At 40.7% G+C, this 25105-nt stretch overlaps 2 protein-coding genes and 1 long non-coding RNA gene across 3 annotated transcripts; 1 reads left to right on the forward strand and 2 right to left on the reverse strand.

Moving 5' to 3' along the window:
* Window positions 1-808: 808 nt before the first annotated feature.
* On the reverse strand, window positions 809-3089 carry LOC116261137 (aluminum-activated malate transporter 14-like). Its single transcript, XM_031639767.1, has 6 exons — window positions 2777-3089; window positions 2561-2701; window positions 2209-2481; window positions 1998-2110; window positions 1774-1917; window positions 809-1404 (listed from the first exon to the last, which is right to left on the reverse strand). Exons 1-6 carry the CDS (start codon window positions 3051-3053, stop codon window positions 1054-1056), a joined length of 1299 nt encoding a protein of 432 aa, XP_031495627.1. The 5' UTR covers window positions 3054-3089; the 3' UTR covers window positions 809-1053.
* Window positions 3090-7568: 4479 nt separating this feature from the next.
* On the forward strand, window positions 7569-11096 carry LOC126410373 (uncharacterized). Its single transcript, XR_007574250.1, has 3 exons — window positions 7569-8513; window positions 10741-10847; window positions 10957-11096. It is a non-coding gene; the product is annotated as an uncharacterized LOC126410373 (long non-coding RNA).
* Window positions 11097-13478: 2382 nt separating this feature from the next.
* On the reverse strand, window positions 13479-22340 carry LOC116260563 (basic helix-loop-helix protein A-like). The gene is given in 10 exon segments (XM_031639010.2): window positions 13479-13796; window positions 14673-15143; window positions 16144-16550; window positions 16646-17171; window positions 17753-17809; window positions 17896-17910; window positions 18059-18155; window positions 20316-20328; window positions 20331-20569; window positions 22110-22340. Coding segments are annotated over 10 exon segments (2136 nt in total). The 5' UTR covers window position 22340; the 3' UTR covers window positions 13479-13715.
* Window positions 22341-25105: the final 2765 nt, after the last annotated feature.

Raw genomic sequence — 25105 nt, forward strand, 5'->3', positions numbered from 1 at the left:
AACAAGCAAACTTCAAGGGACATGGATATCTCCGCAAGGTATCGGCAGATATCATGAAAACAGACTGATGGTCCTCAGTTTGACGACCAAACAAGTGATGCAGTTATGGATGTGAACTTATGAATTATGACGGGTGTACCTCAAAAAAGCAATAGCTGATAACAGATACAGAGAGCCAGCCAAAGTCCTCCTGATAGGGAGGCGTCTGAGACTGTCCTCTGATCAGAGGAAAAAAGAATCCGTTGATCATGGTGCACTCTTCCACAGGTTCTTTGCCTCAGCACCCTGGCCTCAACTCGATTGTGGAAGTGCAACCACGTCTCCGAAAAATATGAGCTGGGAATAGGGGTTTGTGTGGTACATTGGGAAAAACAGTAATTGGTCTATCCTCATGAATTCAAGTGCAACTGAAACATTCATTTGCTTAATCCCATTCTTGTGCATGAGTTTATCATTGTTTATTCGCCAGATAACATGCTTTGGAAATTTAATTGTTTTGACGGAAAAGTTTGATCATTTTTCTCAAACCAAAGATTTTGGTTCAACATAGCATTCAGTTCCTTTGGAGAAATGTAGGTTTGATTTTTTAGTTATATGTTCAACAAGAACATGTGGTCCGTACTGAAGTCAAACCCAAATTATGGAAGGAAAATCAATTGCTCCTTTTGATGTTATGCCTATAAAAGCTTATTCCTTTTTGACCAATTCATCCAGTTTAATGCCTTCTGCAAAATTATATTGCTACACTAAGGCATCTTTCTATGTTTCAATAAAGTAATGAAAGCTTATCGTTTCAGATAATCTCTCTATTGCTGTCATGGTAAATCTAGGGCCACTGAGTTACATGATAAATAGAGTAAACAAGGATCAATCTTCTCACCCCTCTACAGCCATGGTTATAGCATCCCAATGTACAAAATGCAGTTGCTGAAAGTGGATCACAGAAAGGCTGATCCTTCATTTTGACAGTAGCTTAGACTTCAAACTTGATGGCACTTGGAAGCTAATCAAGTTTAATGTGAGACCAGAGAACTGGTCCTATCTCGCATGTGTTCACGAACCGTAAAAGCTTGCTAGATCTCCTAGCTCCTCCACTTTCTTAGCCAATTCTTGTACTTTTTCCCCAATCTCCAACAGCACGAACGCAAGGCATGAAATTGGAAGCATATCATTTTCTAATATACTTCTGTTGTCCCCTTCATTTTTCAGCATTGTCCACTTGTACTCCGCTATACCTGCATTTATAGCCATTGCAGCTGCGCTTAGCTGTCCATTGATCAATTCATGTGAACGACATTTCTTCGTTTTCTCAATACTTTCTGCCAGTTCCCCTAATGTGCCACTTATTTCTGAAGCCAATTCCTTGCAAGAATACTTGAACGTGATCTTCATAATATCGCTAGGCTGCAAGATTTCAGAGTTTCTGTTAGTAATTCTACCTTTTTTTTGGCAAATACGCTTCATGTTTAGAGCAGTTTTAAAGTTAACAATGCATGAATTAGTAACCAGCGCAGGGCTAAATTTTCATGGTAAGGTGCATAAACGAGAACCTATATGAGAACTAATATCAGAAAGCTTACAAGGAAAGAACAATGTTTTTCTATGACTGCCACTCCCATGTCAAGCTCAATTCAGGAAATCTGAAAGTTTTGGGCAAACCGCTGGAAGAAGAGGGAGAGAAGCTTTCGAGAACTAAAACTAATGTTGAGCATTCCGTGTTCATAACAGATAGCCGATGCAGAGAGAGAGAGAGAGAGATGCATGTTTGCTTGCCTGTCTTTGAGACTCTAAGCATGAATATAAGGTGTGGATGGATGCTGCCAGCTGCCGAAGAATATCACCTATTTGCATATACTTATTCCACGGATATGATTTCCCAATCCGACCATGCCATGGTTCCCATTTTGCAAAGTTAGCCTGGAAAATGGATTAAAATAGAAATGTCAGCTCAGAAGACCATTGTCATGCAGCTGCTCTAAATGATTTATTCAGCTTACCATCAACTCATCTGCAGATTTGGAATGCATAACAGAAATGTAGCTCTTTGATGTAGACCTTGTCAGAGGTTTCTCTTTTCCATCAAAATCTTTGAAGATCTCGTCAATGCACTCTGCAAAAATAACGGAGGCAGCTGTTTATTCCTTACCGACTTCTATATGCCTGCGCTTCGGAATTGAAGAAAGAATGATAAAAAAGAATAATGTATACCTTCTAGTGAGCCTTTTATATTTTTGAACTTAGACACCAATGACTTATGAAGCTCATCACCAGCTGACACTGGAAATATGATCAAGCTGATCATGATAGTTACGGTGAATCCAAATGCAATCATAGCAAGACGATCGCTTGCTAGACGCACAATCTGTTCTTCACGATGACCAGAGACAGCAACTAGATTGTAGGTGAGCAAGAATACGACAATTCCGTAATCATACTTTCTTTTAATAGTTGGAACGAATCGGAAACGTGTAGCAGTTGCCCCTGAATACGAGGGAACATTGTCAAGACTATTTAGATTGAAAGGCGGAATAAACAAATAGTATGCAGATATAGTGTTTACCAATTACAAAAACAAACACGCTGATGCAAGCAGCGCTGGCTTTTCTATCAAATTTCTGTGCTAGAATGCCAACCAGAAGGCCAAGCACGCCTCCCAAAATTGTACCACTTGCCCGATTTAGTCCTTTGCTCAGTGTTGCACCTAATGAAAAACCAAAGATTCTGTAAGTACTGTCGTCTTATTTTCATAACTCCGAGGATGACTCATCTCTATTACCTGCAGTATACTCGAACATGACAACTACAGTCATGATAGCCCACATTGCATTGTCACCCACTTGCTCATAGAGGGGTTCAATAAGATACAGAAGGGAAACCAGAAGCAGAGCACAGCCAACCTTCACACAGTGGAGCAACTTTCTCGGATCATCTCCGGCCAATTGGCCAAGTTGTTTAAGAAAGTAATGATGAAACTGAGAACAAGGCGACTCTTTCTTCTTCACGATGTCATCGGTAATCTCAATAGCTACAACTCTAGAATCTGATTTCTCCATGGAAAAGTATATGACAGCAGGACAACGTGAGTTTCTTTTCCGGAGATGGCACAAACATGGCTGCTTCTGTCTATATGTAGATGCATATATAATATCCTAAAGGCTTCAGTGGAAGACGCGTGTTCTACATAAACATCATGCTGAAGCATCTCCATGGGAAACTTTTGGGGAGGGTTGGCAACAAGGAGAACAGTTGTATTAGAGGAAAGTACTATGCACGGAAAACTCTAGGTGGAAGAAGTTGGTGACTGAAGCATGATTGCTACCTTACTTTACATCCTCTTGTGTCAAATGGCCTACCATATTAAAAGTTATGTGAAATGAAGAACCACTTATTTGTTGCATTATCAGTGCGTTCATGATATCATATCTCATCTGTGTCCTGCCCCGTACCATCAGGCCTAATTTTAGAAGTCTACAAATTGCAGGGATAGGCATTACGGATAGACAAACTGAAGTCAACGGCATGAAAGGGATATTAGTGGCCTCTTGACTTTCAAGATAGCATGCGTGTCCCTGCGCTTTAATTCTTAGAGCAGAAAAGAGCAGCATTGCCCACATGCCGATTGATTTTACTTATTTTTCTGCTTTAAACTAATGCTGGAGATGTTGATGCTTGTTGCACAGGAAAGCTCTGTCTGTCCTAATGCGTATGAAAACCTCCCATGCCTGCATTTCAGGTACCTTCGATATTTCTAGTAGAAGGTTAAACGCTCTGAGCAACAGTGGGCAGTTGGTATGAGATACTAGAAGATCTTGATAATGATGTCCTTAAATGCTCGTGCATGATGTTCTCGCCTTAACATGAACAATTCCTGCAAAAGCATTCTGTCTGTGGTAACCTTTTTTCGTAAGATGTACATGTGGAAGCTGTTATCGTTTATTTTGTTGGTCCTGGTAATTTTTCTTTGCGGTAGGCTTCCATGTCCATATGCACATTCTTATAAGCTGGGACACCGATCCCAAAATTCACAAGCCATGTTGGTAGTCAGTGGAGAGTCTCGCAGAGCACCCTCAAAGGAATATTACTTGGACATTCCTTCTTAGTGGATTTTTCGTGCTAATTACGCAGTCTTTCTTGTATCCTTGACAAAAAATCTACTTGCACGTTCTTTCTTAGAGGGTACATTTTTCCCGGAAAATTCACATACTCATTTGAATGCACAGAAACAGAGAACTGACCAACTTTCATGCCCCTTGGGGGAGGGTCCATATGTCAACTTTTACAGTGTACAACTACTTCAAAATATCGGAGGAGGACGATGGTGCCCGTGAACTGGAAAGCAAGGACTTCAACACTTTTAATTTCTTCCGACAACCAAAACCCAAATCCCAGGAGAGACAAGTTGAGCACGCGACAGACCAAGGCTGCAAGCCGAGATATCCTATACAAGTTGCAAACTAGATATGCTCTAGATTTTTCTCTGCATGCATCCAAAAGGGAGAGAGAAAGAAGGCTGAGAGTCCCAAGTGGGATGACAACAAACTCAAATGTCTGATTGCTGAATCGACTGCAGGCACATCGATCTGATCGAACCTCCATATTTCTCTTTTGAGAGATGCAGTATATCTGTTTTTCTCAAAATCTTGGGCCATCTCCCTGTGACCACTCCTCACCGTCACGATGCGGCAGTAGTGCGCCTACTTGGATGGGATTCACTGTGTTCATGACATGGATTTGCCAACATAACTTTCCTCTGTTCAGCCACTTTCTCTTTAGGTTCCTTTGATCCTGATGCCCTATGCAATTGCATGCTATATGTGGTCTCATGCTGGTGGTGACATTGGATACCCACCTTCCACAATTCACGCGCAGGCAAGTGGCTGCCTGGGTCATTTATCTAACGTGCAGGAAAGATCTTCATCCTGGAATCGGAGAGATATTTACCTTTTAACAGTTGGTGAAATATCTACCTAATGTGGGAAATGGCATTGAGGTTTTTACTTTTTTCAGGGGAAGAAGAAAAGGATTGGCTTCCACTAGGAGAAAATGGGGTCTTCGTATAATAAGGCACTAATGGATCGCGATCTGTTGTTCGACTTTTAGTACTAATGAAGGTTACTTTGCACTATCGGCGGTGATCCACCACATGCTGAAGGGAACCCATCGTGCATTATTAGTGCTTCCGCTTGGTGGGCATCTCTATAGTGCTTGATAAACTGTGGATTGCAACCAGTGCAAGCCCCTCTTACGGACTTGGGTATGTTCATCATCTAGAAAGAGCTAAGGAAATTTCCCATTTTGGGCCTACCTTCTGCTTGTAGTTATATATAGCTTAGAAAAAATCTCTTTTTACAATTTCTTAGTCAGAACTCCAACTTTTATAAAACTATCCGACGAGCATTTGAAGTACATTTGTGTTAGCTCAAGAAACAAGTAATGTCGTGATAGTAGAACACAATATGGAAAAAGGAAAATGCAGCTAACTTTTTCTGGTTCTTAAGTTAACAGAAATCCACTTCAAGATCTTTTCTGTTAATTTTCATCAAAATGATCATCTTTACTAAGAAAATTAGAAAAAAGTGCAGTGATTTTCTTTCAAAATTATAGGCAAATTAAAAAGGTATACCCAGAACAGAAAAAGAAAATCTATTTTATAATGGCGTATGGTTGAAAGTTGAAACACTGCACTTGTCAAATGCAAGAAGCAAGCCATGTCGAGAGAGAGGGAGAGAGAGAGCTGATTATCATATGAATACCTTAGAAGCATCACAATATACGGTCTTTCTCACTGAAATGAGTTTTCAATATTCATGAGTACCTTAGCACTAAACTTTATGGTCCCAGTACTGCAGTCTCTTTTGAGGTTATGTAACTTAGAAACTAATTGTGTTACTCAGATGTAACAACCCGACACACTCTTGGGTATGGACTCTTGGTTCGACGGATCCCAACTCGCTCCTTAAAAGTTTCGGTTTCAACCCTAAAAATGCTAAGAATTAGGACAATCACAACTCATTAATAGCCTCCCTTTATAAGCTCTCGAAGATCGCTCACAATCTTCGATACCCGACCCACTCTCGGGCTCGGGCCCCTTGTTTGACGGATTCCAACCCGCCTCCTAGCAGTTTCGGTTCGAGAAAGGCTAGGAATCAGAACAATCATCTCATTAATGACCTCTTTTATAAGCCCTTTAAGATCTCTCACAATCTTCAGTACGAGACTAAACTTTTGGGGCGTTATAATCCACCCTCCTTAAGGCACATGTGTCCGCGCATGTGGAACCCTAGGTACGAGTGTTGAACTGCTCTGATACTACTGTAACAATCCGACTCACTCCTGGGCTCGAACTCCTAGTTTGACGGATCCCAACCTGCCTCCTAGTAGTTTCGGCTCTAATCCTCGAAAAGGTTAGGAACCAAGACAATCATTTCATTAATGACCTCCTTTATAAACTCTTGAAGATCTCTCACAATCTTCAATACCAGACTAAACTTTTGGAACGTTACAAAAGAAGTGCAAAAATGTTAGACTACTTCACGATCAATGGCCATATAGCGGAGATGACGCCCAAAAAATTAAGACCCAAAAGTTTCTCATAAAACTATTGGAAGACTGCCATCACTTAATTTTTTATTTTTGACTTGAAGACAATCCATTTCCCCCTAAGATGGGAGAAGAAAATTCTTCCAGGATGTGCTGAACTCTCAGTTGTGGAAGATGCTCTCAGGTCAACGATGGATGGGACATCACGTGCAAGTGGGTTGATCCAATAGTTTCTTCTGTGCGTTGAGTGATCGAAACCTATATACCTAATTTGAACTACCAAACTATTTGATCCTGGGCACACCATTCAAAAGCTGACAAATGATTTCTCTCATCTAATTGTCGGCACTAAACAACAGCATCAGGTGCTCAAGTGCCGTTCCGGCCACTATCTCGCTAGCTAGTCACTCTGCTGCAAATTTCTTCGTCGGATTCCATACTCGAAAAAGAGAGAGAGATTCATTGTCGGAATGTGGATATTTATTGCAGTGTCTCAACTCAGGAGGTGAACAGTTTTTCCAGAAAGATGCTAAACAATATACTAGTTTTGAATGAAAACATAATGAACAAAAGAAGAGAGATTCTGATAAGAATCAAGAGCAATTGCAGTAGATCGGTTCGTTGCAAACTGGGTACAATTTGAACATGTTGCATCTAGGATTTTACTTTCAAAATTTTCATATGGAAAACATGTAGGCACGTATTGAGCTAACTGTTTTGCTCGTAAGTGGAAGCCTTCCGACTACTAAACTGATTGCCTAAATGCAACGGAACTTCCCATCAAGTTTGGTTCTTATTCGTGTGCCGAACCACTTGCTAGTTTCTTAGGTTGGTGAAAGTGAGTGCTACGTTACTCAAAACATATAGAGTTCGAGGGAAATTGAAAGTGGGCAGCACATCGAATATTACGAGGTTGTGTGATCTAAGAGAAGGCGGGCGGTGGGGTGGTCACGTTACCGGACCATACTTCCTCTTCCGTGATCATTTGCAATCTGCAAAGCGCTTGTGATGGTAAGCCTCAAGAATCATGATCCTCAGCATACTGTACGTTGAACCGAAGCGGTCACGTTTTTGTTGTTGTGGCTGTGGGTTTGTTGGCACTTCCTCATCAACCTTTCCTTCTTCCCACTATTTCGAGTGGCTTTTCGTGGTCGTTATCGTCGCTGTTGCTGTGTCCGTAGGAAAGGAGGAAGGGTCGGCCCCCTGTCCCTTCTATACCCCGAGGTGCAGCTAGCTCATTGAGCTGTACGACAAGGTCCACCGTCGGATGCACATACCATATTCAGACGAATGATTAGGAGCAGGAAAAAGATGGTACTGCTTGTGCTATGTGCTTTCGAATTTGATGTGCCCATATCAGCGTCCTGTTAAAAGTTTTGCTTGATCAGAATGCTTAGTCTGTTCTCTTGTTTGATGCTCATCACTTGGTCAATGTACTTCCTCTATTCGATTGCTTCTAGCTCAAGATGGTGTTGCAACCAAAAAGTAAGCACGATTTCATAGAACTAAAGCCTTGGTGTCTGGATCTTTTTTGCAAAAAGATTCGACTCCGATTCCTGTAACGGCACTCAGTATAAACCGACCCTTTTAAGCCTCGTTTTCAGAAAGAAATGGCGACTCGTTAATTATGCTCCCGTCTTCCTGGATGGATGGAAGGATCGTTAACAAGGTAGAAGATCCCTCTGATTCTGTCGTCGGACCAGCGCTTCCTGTAGCTAGGTTTTTATGCATTGTTTGGATAATCATTCCTCAGCCGACCACCCTTCTTCTCACCTTCGCAGTAATATGGCTGGATAGTCCAGTATCGATGGTTACAACTAAAAAGACTGTTTAAGTTTGTTCCTTAAGAGCTTTACGTGTTATTGTTCTTGTCGCATGACTGAGCATTATGGGCGTCTCCTTGTTGTGCACAACATACATGGAAATCGCGAAGGTTGCATCTGCGTACTTGATAGCCTCTATGACCTTGTGAGGTAACCCCTTTCTTTCCGCTTCCTTAATGTACAATTCGAGATATGTGAAGCTTGGGAGGGAAAGCTCCATTGGTTATGCATTCAAGCATTCCTGCATTCGATTGGCGACTGGGCATGCTTTTGTCGTGTAGCCCACTTTGTCTTCCTACGTACATTTTCCTTTTGTAGTTGTCGAAGATAGTGCTTAGGCAGACTGTGAAACCGACAATTTTTTGGTTGCTCGGCTGATGCTTCCACAGACAGTGAAACCTATCCTGTTGGTTGCAAAATGATGCATCAATAGGAAAAGCCACTGGCACTTTGAGAGAGAAAGAGTCCCTCCTATTGATCACAGTCTCTTGCCAGAGTAGATGACTTTATTCTCGATCTACTACTAATACAATCGACAAAGTCATTTGGCGAGTTATTGCATAATCCATGTAAATCCAAGTTAGTCGGTTAGGTTAGATAATTCTCTCTTTTTTCCTTTCTGACTGCTGAACTTCCCGAAGACTTGAAATATATTGGGAAATATTTAATCCGTATTTGCTGAAGGTAAAATATGGTAACAAGTTGCAGTTTTAGTAGCAAGCATGTTTTTGTTTGGTTGAGCAAGCTGCTTAAGAATGGAAAAAGAGAAGCCTTCAAATATCACGACCTAACCATCTATCCTACGAATTTCCTAGAACTATCTAGGACGAAATTGCTCTTTTCTCCGTTGCCCTCAGTTCCTGGTCCTTTTTGTTTTATAACACTTTTCTCGGTTATCCTTCTCTGTGTTGTCCTCTAAGAGAGGATCTACCAAGGTTTTTGGCAAATAAGATGTTTCCCACCTGTAAGAAGTTAAGTGAGAAAGACATCTTTGATTGCCCCCGTGCCTGTATTGCTGTTATATTGTCCCTACGCGTATTCTCAGCAGATAAGCAAAGAAGCTGGAGAACAAAGATTGTGCAAGAAGTTCCCGAGTTATTATTTCCTGGTTGTTGCTTCACGAGTAGCTCGTGATATCTATGTAGTTATGTAGTTCAGCTGATGATATACTGAACTCTGATGTAGTCCTCCTGATAAGTCAGTTTATAATGGCTTCCACTTCTGGTGTTTTTTATGCTTTCTTAGTTATAGTAGTGGAAGTGTTTTGTGACCTGTGAAAGACTAGCAGTGAAGATTGTGGACTTAGATGCTTTGGTTGTACATTGGCATCAATATATAAAATGGTGTCAGAAAGCTTGATTAGGATTTGTACCTTGATTTGCAACTAATTGGTCCTCTTGAAAGATGGAAAATAAGGAGTATTTGCTAGGGTATGTTCCAGCGCCATCAACTCAATGAGAGAATCATCGAGATTTACATCTTTATTGGGGTGTTGGAACTTCAGTGAATAAAAGTATATGAGAAGAGGGGTTGCAACAGTTGGACCTCGATGCCTGTCACTGCAAAATTTTCTCTAAAATATTCTAATTCAGGATCATTAAATTTGTGCACATTGGAAAGTTCCTTTGAATAGTGACCAAGACACTGGCTGTTTTCAAGTTGTTGAATATGTAATCTAAGGATGAAAATTTAATTTCTTGATGAAATTAGGTTCCTGTTTGTGTACATTTTTGATAAGCTTATGTTCTTAAAATAATTGTTTCTGTCATGTTTCCTGGATTTTGTACGCAAATAATGTGTAATGCAGCCATTAATAATGTGTGCTGTATAATTTACATCTTTATTAGGATTTTATAATGTTCCACAAATGAATGAAAGTAGATGATGGGTGGCAAATTGCAAGACCTTGATGTGAATGACGTGATCGATTGCGGTTGGCCTTAAGGACACCTAAGTTTTTGAGTTGTAAACATTGGAATCCTGTGAAAGGGGAACCAGGGAACAAGTGGGTTTTGTGATGGTTAAGGTGTCAATCAAAGGATCAAAGCTGAATATATTGATGTTAGTGAATATGAGTATTTGCAGCTGATCATGCCCTTGCTGCGATTTTTGTATCCTCCTTCTGGAAAGCTCGTGTCCTTTAGATCATTAGTAAAAAAATCTTTATATTCATATATTTGCTTTCCAGATTTTGTGGAGGACCTTGTGCAGTTCATTCTGTGTTTTCGTTCTGTTATGTATCCTTCATTAGTTAAAGCAAAATTTTGGTTCTTTTCATTTGGAAAATACAGACGACAGCTATGAGTACTCCGACAAGTTAGTGTTTGCACGATGCAAAGCTAAACTGCAAGCAACTAATGCAAATGCTTATTTTCAGATTGACATCCTCTGGCAGGTCTAATAGCAGTTTGATAAGTGCTTGAAGCTTGATATGCATTTCTAAGCTGATTCCTGTTGACCAAGATTACAAAAACATGCAATAATGTAAATTTATTTTATACGTTCAGACCTTCAACCTCAGTTTCAATTCCTTTATATTATGAAAGCTAAACCATCAGAAATTTTACATTTTCTTTGGCAATTCTTGCTACAGGACAAGCTAGGGGTAAGGGAAGCCCTGCCAGACTATTGCCAAAAGAGATGCATTCGGATGTTGACCTCCTGACTTTTTTTGACTTGAAGGTGTTAAGGTCTTTCTCACATTTGTGAGCAAATTGGGGGTGAAGTGCAAGGAAGGATAAGCTGGAAACTGCTTTGTTCCCAATTTATATTGCTTTTGTGGCCAAACCAGTTGATCTAAATAAAAAAATCCAAAAGGTCTGAATGAATCATAAGTCATAACAGATCATATTGTCTCCATCCATGTTAAATCATTAGATTGACTGAAGGATAATTTCATCAATCAACTGTAGGCTATAAAAATGGAGCTGTCAATAAATATCATAAAGAAGTCTAACCTCCAAATTGCATTTAACCAGATACAACCAGATACTGATTCTCGACCCCTTGCTTTAAAGTATACATCATTTCTAAGCATCAAGTTCTAGCACTTTATTGTGCTCTTGGTCAAATCTTATGCGAGGACATCTTTATTCTTATTTCTGGTTTCCATAAACTTGGTCTTGAGGGCCTGTCTTTTCATCTGCAGTTTTTCCTCTAAAACAGTTGGCTCATTATGCTTCTCATGACCAGGATATTCATTTGCATTTTGTGTGAGCAATAAGTCCGATATATGTCTATTACTGGCTATTACAGTGCTTAATTTTCTATTGGTGCTTGACTGGGCCGTGCATACCATTTTATTATACTGTCCCAAACATGGCTACTGTATATGTACCATAGCCAGAAATTACCATGATATATATCCATTGAAATTTCCCTATAAGATTTGGCAGGAATTACCATGATGTATAGCACGTGTTGCATTTTTCTTACAAAATGCAGCTAATGGTGATTGTAGCAACCTAGAGAAGTTTGGCATACATCATCCTTTCCTTTTGTGCATCTGTTACCTATCATCATACACAACGGAGACCCGATTGGGCTGCCTCTTGGGGAAACAAAGTACTTGATTCGGAGCTGCATGTCTTATTATGAATGAAAATGATGAATTTTCCCACCTATAGTGTCATCTATATTTTTGTTTCATTATAATTTTTCCCAGAGATATTACTGTTGTCAAAGCTGCATTACCTTCTTCTTCCCCTGAGATTCCAAGAGCTAAAGATAGTGATCATGAAATTAAATTGCCAGAGTTGGTATCTTTTCATGGCCAACCTTGAGATTTTTGCTCACTAAATTTCTCTCATATTCATGAGAACTAAACTCACGTTTCACTTGGCAAAAACAAATATGCCACACCTTGAATTATGTATCATTATCTGTGGAATAAATTGCAGCAGTTCCATCTTAACATTGAAGACAATTTGTTTGTTGTCATATTTACATTCTTCTCATATTTGCTATCTAATTTGCATTTTGTGTCTGGCCAACAGTTGTCTTTGTTTCTTTAGATGGTTACTTGGTGGAAAATTTTGGTGTACAGTTCTGAGAAGACCCCTCAGGCATATAAGGTTTTCAGTGGCAAGTCCTTTTTAGTTGTTCGTACCCACAAAAAATTTCTAAATTTGAACTACTAGTTTAAAAATGTAGTCCACATTTTTTCATTATATTAAAATTCCAGTTATGTTTTCTTGTTTCATATTATATTTCTCAACATTAAATAGTAAGTTGAGAACACTTTAATTTAAAAATGTCCTTTTTCTAACTGTTTCTTCCTTCAATTCGCCTATACTATCCATCTCTCTGATAGCACCTCCTCCCAGAGGAAAACCACCATTACTTTGGGCATCACAGATATGAGTAGGGAGGTGGCATGATGATTATAGCTGGAAGCTCCTTAGGCCCTTGACCTTCTGGCAAATAGAGCCATTGTTTTGCAGCCATGTTTGGTACTTCTGCCTTTCTGAACTTTGTGGTGAGTAATAGGAGTAGGGAGGTGCCATGACGATTATAGTACGAAGCTCCTTAAGTCCTTGGCCTTATGGCAAATACACCTATTGTTTGGTGGCCATGTTTCTTCTGCCTGGTGTGTAACTAGTGCAATCATGATAACCACAAAGAAGCACATCATATGCAATAATGACATAAAGCAGATGGCAGATATTACCACCTTGGTTGTATTTGAAGGGCCTAATCAAGAGATGGTCAAATGCTTGCATGCCACTTTTATGGTGGCATGTGTTTTGCAAAGCTGCATGTCATCTCCTTCATTTTTTATTTTCTTTGCCTACTTTCTTTGTGATTTGCTTTCTATTTGTCAGACACTGTAGCCTCTTCAAAGCAGTGTAGGCGGTGCGTTCTGATCCCAAGTAATCATAGTTAATTATCTAGTATATAAATTTTAGCAATGGAGTTTTATGTTCTGTGCTCAAAACTGCCATAGTTATGTTATGTTAATTTCTATTGTTTATTGCCCTCTGAGAACTATCAGAGAATTGCCTGTTGGAGTTTATAAATATGGTTTGACCAAAAGTTATCTGCTTCTCTCCATTCATTGAATATGAGAATGGCAAGGGTCATTTGGACCATAGTGTTTCTTTTTTTCCAAGAAAATGAAGGGAAAAAACCTTTTTATTTTTATTATGAACTGTACATTGATTTGATTGGAACCTGCATTACAAGTCAATAATCAAGAATCCCCTGACAAACAGTACTAGCAGCTAAACATTTGAGCATCCGATCTCGAACAAATACAGGTTGCCTTTTTATGATAGTTAAAAAGATATTGTCGACCATGGTTGCCTGAGATCAATTTGTTCACCAAGCTCTCCATCCAGCATAACTGGCTTCTCAGCAAGGGGAGAAAATGTGGTGAATCGATTGCTTGACATCATTGATGCTAACCTTCCTCCCACTAGCTCCTTCTTTAACCTGCATATTCATGGATTGGTAGTCTGTAAGAAAGTCTTTGATGGTGCATTTTTTCATTTTTCAGCTCACTGATTCACATTGTTTATTAGGTAACGGTACCACATTGTTGCTTGCATTGACAAATTTCAAAAGAGAAAAAACTGTGGCATGCATGAGCAAAAGAAGAGGTTATTTTCTAATACAAACATACTTGATCTCTGCCTTTCTAGCATGGGCTCAACATTAGCTCAAGCTCATCAAATTACAGGAGCTCATTGAGCGACCTCCATTTAGTTTTGCTAAGTTAAATTAGCAGCTCTAATCCTTGGTCCCTGGGCTTGCTTGAAAATTTGCATGCATCCATTATGGGAAAAAGTTCATTCGAAGAGCATTGGATGTTTTGGATATTCCTATTGTTGTCCTGAGTCCTGACAGCACCTAGCAGTATCCTCGTAGGTGCAAGTAACCTACACACTCTGAAGCCTATCATAAAAACCTTCTAGTTGGTAATATTTAGATTAGGCCCACTCTCAGTTGTCAATGATTTTGTCTTTTTCTTTTTCCTTTTTCCATATGCTTTTGTTGCATGTTTGAATGTGCAAGTACACTGTGCTTGATGAAGGTCTGATGCTATGTCACATGGGACTCGCCTAATAGGTTGCACAACCTGAGTCATTTCAGGTGTGTGCACCAGTGCAGCGTGGGTGCAGCGTGAGTCCGGCTGTCAGTTTTCGATGTTATCCTCTAATTCAGTTATGTATATATTTACGTATATATTTATAGGCTTATTTTACATGCTATGCACCCACGTCAAAGTTTTTCTGAACAATGCCACACCATCACTGATGTGACATAGGTCTGATATACTTTAAACATAACAAGAGTAGTTTTGCATACCTTAGCACGAATTTCTGCAACAAAAATACCATTTGCTGATGAATACTGGACGGACTGGGCTTCCAAACGGAGTTCGGTTAATGCTTGCATGGACTCCAGCAAAAGACCCTCTCTGTATGGACACTGCAACTCGAGCAATGCATCACTTTCAATTATGGATACCTGCACGATTGTTATTGGTCCTCCTGCTGACCTAGTCTTTGCTGCACCAGCTCCTTCCAATGCTCGTAATTTTCTTTTATCTAAGATTGGAGCTTTACTGTTATCAGTTTGACCATGAGCAGTGCTTGCTGTACTGTTGCTGTTAATATGAGTCGACCTCTCTTTGGTGTTGCACGATTTATGTGCCTCCAGACCTTTTACTCTTAGATCAGCTTCCATCTGCCTGTTACGCGATTCAAGGTCCTGTACACGCTTTCTAAGTTGCTTTACATACTCTATTGTGTCACCTAGGATTGAAGCCTTATCCATCTGCAAGAAGGACAAGTGACATGAGTTCCGATGCTAAAAAATCATCATGATGCAAATGAAGAATATGCATCCCTATGGTTTGAAATAATGCAAAATTCATGTTTCTCTCGTTGTTAATTAATGCCTACTATGCCAGAAGCTTTTTCATTCATTAGATCCATCAGAGGTTGAACAAAATTTGGAACACAAAGTCAAATAATAATTTTGATCTAAACATGCTACTGCGGGTTGGCGAATCTTGAAGTAATTTCTGATGGGCATTTCGTTCCTAGCTTAAAAGGAAGAGGATGGTGTTCATTACGAGTACTCTTTCATTGCTGACTTTGGCAGATTCAGTGCAGGTTTTGTTCCTGTAGTTTTTTCTTGATTATGTGAGAATGGCAAAAGCAATTTGTTAGGTGATTCATTGTTCAGGTCGTTCTTGCAGGTAAGCATTTCTTTCTGGTTACTTACCTTATTTGTGTCTCTGCTCATCCAAGAGGAGCAGGTTGCAACTGAAGCGACTAGTAAGCTTGAAAACCACTAGCATACATCCATCGCCACAAGGTCAAATCTTGGGGTACTCCTTAATGGATAGGAGAGGACATCAGGAGCTTCACCAGCTTAGGCGTTCTCATATGGTTGAAACTATTGCTTAATACACCATAGTATGCTAGCAAGCATGGAAACTTTTAATTCCATTTTGAGATGGTCACTTTTGGTTGGACCAGCTGCATTCTCTGTTGCTTTTCGAAGAATAGTTGCATAATTAACGTCAGTAGCATTTTCATGCAGAAGGTTCAAAGAATTGCTAAAAATCGTACATTTTCCTCCAAGAGTGTGTATGGTAGGGTCCATCTTGGTATGTTAAATGTTACATAAGTAATGACAATTCTAATGGGTGTCAAGGATAATGATGCCAGCTTTTTCAAATTATTATGCCTGATGCAGTGCGACATGATGGTGGATTCATACTCTTGACAGGAAAGAAAAACTTTTATCATTGTCTTACTGGACATACCTTGGTCACAAAAGGAACCAGGGAGCGCAGGATTATGAACCTTTCATTCAGTTTCTCCCTTCTCCTACGTTCTGCTAGCACATGACTTGCACTAAGTTCATCTTGAGGGGAGCCATTTCTAAATCTGTTTGTGCTATCTCCTTCCCTTGCTTTGGGCGAATTCTCATCTCTATACTTGTTATGAAGGAAAGGCACACTGAACAGGATGTACTTCAAAAACCACTGGGCACTTCCATCTGTCATTACTGGCAAGTCTTCATCCACACTATTAGTCCACGCAGAGAATGCGGATTGCTGTGATGAGTGCAGATAAGCAGTTGGAGGTTGGTCTGTCCACTGACAAGGATTGTTTTGCAATACTGTTGACACTGTCCGAGAATAATGAGCATCTTGTTGTGTTAGTGCTCCTGCAGCTTGAACAAAAAATTTTCAGAGCATGATTCAAGTCAGAAAATGAGAAAATAATTCTGATCTTGATGATTGCAGATTTGGTAGGCGTTACCTGAATTTGGCATGCCATTACTGTTTTCCTCCTGTAGAAGTGGCCACATATGACCTGCATGTGGCAAGAAGCAGCTGTCCTTTTGCTGGTTGTCGCCAGTGTCAGGATTACTAACTGCAAGAAGCTGCAATTCTGAATCTAAATGGTTTGAGCAATCTTCCGGTGACCCAATTCGAATATCTTCTGACATCTCCAGTTGCATTAGCTCACTAGGTGGCTCTACAATTTCCACAGTGGGAGCTGCCGTTGTTGCTAATTGCATGTCAACGGGGCTCCCATCCCCTGCTTCAGACTCGGAATCGATATTAGTGTCCTCTTCTGCATCTGATAGCTGGAGATCATGAGCAGGAAAAGTTGGACCGGTGGCCACTGGGGGCATGTACTCGACCCGAGGTGGCGGTATTTGACTTCTTTCAGTTGCCGCAGCAGGTTTGGAAGTCGAATGCTCGGAGCATACGGGATTTGACTGGCTTTCATCCACGAAGAAGCTTTTAGCGTGGTTGACGAGGCCTACATCCTCTTCCACCTGTCACAGAAAGTTTTATTTTGCATTTGTACATAAGAGAGAAGCAATTTCAGATGATATCCTAGATATCTTTATGAACCTTGTCAGTCAGGATTGAGAAAAGTCTACCATTGGTTAAGGTAACCACTGGGTATAGCTTAGTCCTAGTTCATCTGGTAGAGACCATTAGTCATGATAGCATATTTCATGAATGTGGCGCTACCGCCATGTGAGGGACCATCAGTCTAACCGGCTACCCATACACAATGTGGTATGGCCAATAGTGTGTTCCTCTGACAAAGGGAATGGACAAAATCAGCTTGGGAACTGGTCTCCTTTTTCTCGTTCTGACAGAAAACATCTTCGGAGAATAGAATGTTTTTTGCTTCTTGCAGTTGCAGGGTTAGGGAGGACAACCTTGGATTACTTTCACAAAGGTGTTTATGAGACAAGGATGGTTTTGAGTGGCCTTAACTGTTTCTAGTAGCTGAACAGAATTCATGGTGTTTCTGCCCTTCACATAAAGGACTGTATCAGGAACGTTATTATGGGAAGCTGGATGGTGACAGAGAGGGGGAGAGAGGGGGAAACAGAGAGAGTACCTTTTCTGTGGTACCTAGTTCGAGAACGCCATCCGTAAGAGGGATGCACACAACGGTCTGCAGAAAAGTGGATGATCAGAAATGGTGATGATCTGTGATCTCCCTTCCATAAACAAGTAGGTGAATGGTACGAGGGACCTTACCTGAACTCGTGCACTCTGGCGTTATTGCAGGGCAATGCAGGGAAGAGAGAATGACAGGTTGAGAAGAGACCAAAGATTGTCAAACTATCAGAGAAGGTTCTGGTAATTAAAGTAATTCTGTAGAAGCAATGCGTTTCGACGGGAGGCAAGAGATTGGTGATACCTTTGCTAGGATGGCTCGAGAGAACGACTTGCTATCAGCTTCGTTCGCACCTGTGAGCCACACATGCTGCCTCCTTGCCAGTGCCTTCCCCGGCAACCTATTCATCAAAAACATCAACAGGATCTCATTGTAATGTCTTGGAATGATTTTTTATTTCCTCAGTCTTTCTTGGCAAAACAGTATAAACATAAATATACAGTAGGTGCAAATTCATGTCATAGATGAAGTGTTTTAGAGTTAATTCTCATCAATGGCAATGTCCAACACGCCCGAAATGTAGAACTGTGCCCATTAAGTATCCTTTTTGCAGCTTTCTGCTTGCACCAGCTTTGTCACTCTGCGGGTGTCTGTTTGTCATTGTAAGGACATCAAGCTAGTGAGGTTAACATGAGAATTGTAAGTCTGGAATACCCAAAGAACTTGGTTGTACACAGAAATTCAATCTGCCATGGAAACTTTCTACAATCTTGCCAACTGCTTAAGCCACTTTCCAGTTTGCGTTCACCTATATTTTAAGTTTTAATATACTGTCTGCAAATGCACTTCATAAATTGACTTCGAACTCTCTTTCAAATTATACAGCGAGTGCCATTTTCGCTCTCGGAAACATAGAATCTGACTTTTCGGTCACTCTACGTGTTCATAGACAAAGTGATTAATAGCTGGAGACAGAAGTTAAAAAAAAGAACAGTGGGTGCTTTTTTATTTTCCACCAGCTTTGTCCTCCATGTGATTGTGATCTACAAATGCCGATAGCTTGTCTGACTTTAATGGGAGCTGCCCACTATGAGTCTTAACAAATAGACTCGAGACACGTGTGCTATTCTTTCTGCCTCTCTTGTTTAAAAAGCGGCAGATGGTGTGTCTATCAAAAGGGGTAAGCACAACAAAACATTATATATTTAGAGCGAGAAACACTTATTATCTCAAATAACTAAAGTGAACACGCTTGGACATGTTTTCAACTTAATCTAAACACACAATGTATTTATAACTATCTATTGTTACCCAGTATGCCTTGTTTTAAGTTGCTCTTTATTCAAATTGTTGTTTTCCTGTGATCAAAGTTGTTAAGCATGTTATGGCTCACAAACACATCTAAACTAGAAAAGATGTTCCAAAATATCAGAACTAGACAAGAGAATACATGAATCTGTATATTTTAAGATATCATATGGTTTTGTTTTTGTAAGTTGTACTGTATATATGTGTGTGCATATGTGCTGCATTAAGTATATAACTTAGCGGAGACGATATCCAATGCTCAAATTATAGAGTTCTACCCTCGGTCCCGGGGATGCTGGCCCATCTTCAGGGAGGTGTCTAGCGGAGTACCGAGGTGGGCATCGGACACAAGCACCGGAACCTTCTCCTCAACTGCATGAGTAATAAGTTCTAAGACATACTCTCCCTACCTCTCTCTCTCCTTCTCTCTCTCTCTCTCTCTCCAATCTCCATCCTCATGGTGTCGCAATGTTATTTTATCTTTCCTTTTTCTTTTCTCTCCCTCTCTCTCTCTTTCTCTCCATCTTCCATGTTCATAGTGAGCTAGGTAGGGTGTCTGTGGGACCTCTGATGACATTAGCTTAGTACTATTGTCATGTCGTTGATATAAGAAAGATTGAAGCTCATGCCTATTAGCTACCAACCCAAACTAACTAAAACTAATGTACCAAACCCGTTAGGTGGCCAGATGTCCCCATCTTTTCATACATATACAGAACAACAATCAAAGCCAAGCTTTATATCGAAAAGAAGAAATTGAGAAAACGAGCGCTGGGTGGGAAGGGATATAGGCAGCAAAAGCCGCTCCAAAGAGTAGAACATATGTGAACATTAGCGAGTGAGTGAGAAAGGATGCAATTTCGGTGGTGCTTTTCAAATGTGGGTCCCGATCGTCCTTTGGAAATATGGGTCCCGAAGGTGGGACCCAGCTCGACAGGATGGTTCTAAATAATCGCTGTTGGCCTTATCGTGCATGGTGGTAGCTGGGCATTAACTGCCGCACTTTCTTCTTCAAAAGCGGGAAGCCATGGAAGGCTGAGCGGTTGGTGGGGGCATGCCTCAATTCTCCAACGACAATTAGAGCTCTCTGCTACTTACATACAAAAAGATTTGCAGAGAAGGAGGGCTTTTCTTCAGGAAAGGCATCGAGGGGCTGCAGTGCCACCGCTATCGGCATTGTCACGGTGCAAAAACAAGGAAAGAGGCGGAAAAAAAAAAAAGATGGTGCTCGTGACGATGACGTGCTACTTACCCTACGCCCGGGGGAAGGAGAAGGAGATGCACATCAGGTAGAACCACTCCGACTCCGTGAGATCCTCCGGCGACAACGCCGCGCAAGGCCGCCTCGCCGGCTGGTTCGTCTCGCCGCCGGACAGCGAGTCGTACAGCTCCCGCAGCTGCTGGCTCCGCTGCGAGCACGCCTCCTCCGTGCTCACCTCCATGGGCTGAACCGTCTTCCTCGTCTTGATTGCACCATTGTAGTGTCCGTCGCACCACAGGAGCACCCTGTCCACGCACCATCACCACCGTCACAATACCATTCAAGGAAAGTCTTGCGGGTGGAAAGGTTTCTGCAGGAGTAGATATTCGAAAAAAAGAAGAAGAATTCTACAGTCGACTACAAGTTTGCATGCTGACGCGAACAAAGTAACTTCGCAGCTAACTTTTAGAAGTCATGGGTTGCTTCTTTCGATAAGATCGCTGCTAAAAAGGCAATACGAACGAGGGAAAACTAGATACAGTCGAGAAACATTGGGACAGCCTGACGGCACCTCATACTTGATCAACTTGCACAGGGAAAATTGGTGAAGGATGCACGTCAAAAGTGGAAATACTACCTACCCTAAACCCACTGGCTCTTTAGCTAGGCTACCTTTTAAAGATTACTCTTAAGGACTAGATCTACTCAACACTAAACGGCCTGCAGACAGAAGCCGCTTTAAGAAGAGACGGATTAATGGCTAAATTTGGAGCCGTAAATGTGATTGGATTATATGAAACAGTTTGCTGAACTTTTTCTGTCGAGATCTTGCTACCAGTGAACTATTAACTAGAGTAAGATCTTCTGAACCAGAAAAAAACATGGGTGACAATCAGAAAAACTTAACAACAAAAATTGAAGGCCTAAGCATCTTTTTTCTGTGCTAATGGGCAGAGGGAGTTCCATTTTAACTGCCAGCACATTGCACGATACTAACTGGCTACACGGAGGAGATTTACTGAGGAGCAGGCTGGAAGTCGGCACCTGTATTTTCAGCTCCCCAGTAACTGAAGTTACTGAACTACCGGCACAAACCTTCTGTCCTGCCTAGCTACCAGTAAAAGCTCCTGTACTAGTCATCAGAAGCACACTAATGACTAACCACTCTCCCAAACAGCAAGCGAAAAAAGTGAAAGCATCTGGATTAGAAAATAAAGGCTGCAAATCATTCGTATGACAGTACCAAAAAATTTTAAATGGTCAAAAGAAGCCAGGAATTTAGCATGCAAGAACATGGCTGGCATGGACTAAACGCCAACAAATGAGAGATGACGAATTGAGCTTCTAAAACTTTCAGATATTGGCCATGGGCGCCGGCAAAAAAACACCCAACTGAATCTTCTGCAGTATGATGAATTATGACAATTTCGATTTGCAAGCGAAGCTGTCATTGCATTAAGAATCCACCCAAAGGGGGGGGGGAAATAATAAAAGAATGGTTTGTGGTGCTTTTTTTGTGGAGAAAAACTTCACACAGAGGAAAAACTTGGAGAGAGGAAAGGATCCTCTCGCCATCAAATCCTTCTTTCCGATGAAATTTTGCACCAGCAAGACATCAAACTTCAGAGGGAGCTAAAAGCGAATTAGCAACTCCTTAATTAAGCCCACGGCGAAAATCACCCCCATTCCCAGATTGTAATTCTTCAACGGCAGGACAAATTTCGAGCAAGCCAACGGAAACCATGGCCAACACCCAAACGAAGAAGAAAACGAACGTCTCTCTTGCTAGATCCTTCTCAGGTACCTGCACACCTCTCAGTCGGTTCAGTTTGAACACGAACTCACCCTTGCTGCGGGCACACGTGCCAAAAGACGCTGTAAGTCCACTGGACGCTCTGAACCACCGCTTGCAGTTGCCGCTGCAACCTGGCGCCGGGCGAGTCCGGGTCCGGCTCTTGGCCGGCGGTGGCCATGTTGCCGCTTTCCGTGGTCTCCGTCGGAAGGAAGAGGGTCCGGCCGGGGGGGCTGGTCAAACCAAGCCGAGCGCCAGGAGAAGGATTCCTTAATATAAGCATAGTCCCGTATCGCGGTGCAACGCAAAAGAGTAGTAAATGGTTTACGAAACTAAACCTCTTCTCCCTCTAAACTACCAAACCGGACCACTCGCAAGTTGCACAGAGAAAGCAACTCAGGAGCTCAACAGTAAGGGAGGGTCGGCGATGAGGGTAGAATCGACATTTTTTGGGCCGAAATTGTGCACGTGTTTGACTTGTGGGAGAGGGGGGTGGACCCAGTGGGGAAGGAACCAAGGGTGACATGGCTCGAGCTCTGACTGGTCGGTCTACCTGCCGGTTCTCACCTGCTCGCCCACGCTCACGTGGCCCCTTTTCAAAGTCGACCGGCCTTTTCCTTGCCCGCTTACTGGCAGGTTTACTTACTGCATGCTTAAATTCTTATGCAAGTCCCTTTCAATCAATTATAGTTTTCTTCACACTTTTACTAGAAAAATACAATATAAATCCGTGTGACATAATACGTAAGTAGTTTGGTGATTAATACACACGCTTAATTATAATGTTACACCATTTAATTACTTCATATTTTTTCAGTACGTTTTTAGAAGCATGAAGATCTACAAGAAGTGGAAGCCGTTGATCTTTTTTTTTTTTTTGTTGAATTCTTGTTCCTAATTACCCGCTATGATTTTGAACAAATCGTGCAATAAAGCCAATATTGTCACGACTCATGACATGCTAAAAAAAAGTTCGGTTTCATAGATTGATCAATTTCTCGAGTTTCTGTAATTCGAAAACGGCTTTCCATCAGTTAGACCGGGAAGAAAAGCCTTCTTCAAAGGCATCCAATAAAATTGGAACGATATACTGAAAATAAACACCTTTCTAATTTTTTTTATACATATACATACACAGTATGAGAGCAAGCAAGATGAAACTGACTATTTAGACCTACAACTTTATGTGTGATTTACTGAAATTTAAGAGAATTAACAAGTGATTGATTATTTCTAGTTTCCAACTTTAAGATATATATATATATAGCATGTGAGAGGAAGCGGTTGGGTGGCTTTGCTCTAACAACTAGTCAGCGGCAGACTTTAGAAGAAGAAAGAAAAGGGGATGGGCTGGGGAGGCCCGGCAACAATATTATTATTATTATTATGTTGATGGCAGCCCTTCTTCTGCACGTTGGCCCTCTTAAATATGCTATTGTAATCTAATTTCGAAATAGAAACGAGGGCATGTTTTCCTTTCTTGATAAGATTGAAGACAGCCAACTTAGAGATTAGCACGAGGCAAAGTCACATTTGATTTTAAGCTCGTCCTTTTACGTTTCTATTCTTTTTTTTTCTTTCCTCGAGATTCGGACCCTGCAAGTGTGTTGAGATCCAAATTCAAAGAACATATCAAGTGATCCCAGTTTGTTCAATCCTGAATAAGTCTTGTAAAATTTCAGATGCTTGGGTTATGTTTGTTTGTCGTGGATCTGAGATCGAGCAGGGGCCATAGCCCCCTTAAGTTTTGAAAATTTAAAATTTAGCTAGTATTTTTTTTTTATATTGTTTGGCCCTTATAAATTTTTTTTAGAGAAATTGGGGTTGGCTCTGTTAAAATTTTTAAAATTTTTTTATTTTGCGTGACTGTGTGGCCCCCATAGAGGTGAAATCTTGGCTCCACCTGTTGATTTGAGGTCAGACCTCAAATCCATGGTTTTCAGCAAGCAACTAAAATCTGACATTCATATTGATTGCTCATTATTGCTGAAATTCAATTCAACATTTGTTTGGCATTTTGATAAGGAGTCAAATCCTTTGTTTCGGGTTTAGGGCTGCTTCGAGACCGGGGTGAGAAGTGAAACATCAGTCAAGTGGAATGTAACACATTACTTTTTGCAGTCCAAAACAAATATCCTTATGAGAATCGAACTAACGACCGAATGTTTACCGACGTGCAGCCGGACACTTGATTTCATGCATTTTTGATTCAAGACCATTGATCCAAAGCAAACCTCACTTTGGTTACGAACTTGCGATAGTGAAGAAGCACTTGCGAATCTTGCAGTCATATCTATTATAAATTTATGGTATATGTCGGAGCATTATTATTAATTTTAAAATTGTGGGCATATAAAAACTTAAATAAAGACTTGCACGGGCATTATTATACATGTCGGCGTCGAATTCTTGGCCACACAATTGAGAGATATTACTAATACTCGTATGAATGCAGTGACGTCCCTGGCGCCCCTAAAAGGTTCGGAAGCATGTACATGTACATAAGAGACGGTAATAGCTAAATATAAGAGAACTATTTTTTTTTTTATTTAAGGGGCAGCTGCTAAATAAGATTTATTTTACAATTACCAAAGAGGTGATTAATGAAGAGTGAAGAACACGTATCTACCTTAAAAGACAAAGTTGAAATTAAAAATTATCGCGTCTTTCAAGAACGAGGGTGTTTGATTTTTCCTAATTTTTCTTTCTTACTTACTAGTGTGATTTTGATAGTACTCAACACTTCAAAACCTGGTTTTAAAGTGTCGCCCAAACACTCCTCAAAATTAGGAACTTAGATAACACTAGCTTGTAACCCAATTTTTGAAAAACTAGGTTTTATGAAAATAAGTTTTTTAATGAGTTTTAGAAGCTTTGTTTTGTTGTTTGGACGACACATCCAAAACCTGTTTTTGAATATCAAAAAGGAAATCAGGTTTTTTCACTTCTTTTAGCAAAAATCAGGTTTTGTCAAATCTGAATTGTTTTTTAAACCCAATTTTAACAGCACCCAAATACTTCAAAAACGGTGTTTTGGACGTAATATAAA

This window comes from Nymphaea colorata, chromosome 9 (assembly GCF_008831285.2).
Source record: "Nymphaea colorata isolate Beijing-Zhang1983 chromosome 9, ASM883128v2, whole genome shotgun sequence".
Lineage (NCBI taxonomy): Eukaryota > Viridiplantae > Streptophyta > Magnoliopsida > Nymphaeales > Nymphaeaceae > Nymphaea > Nymphaea colorata.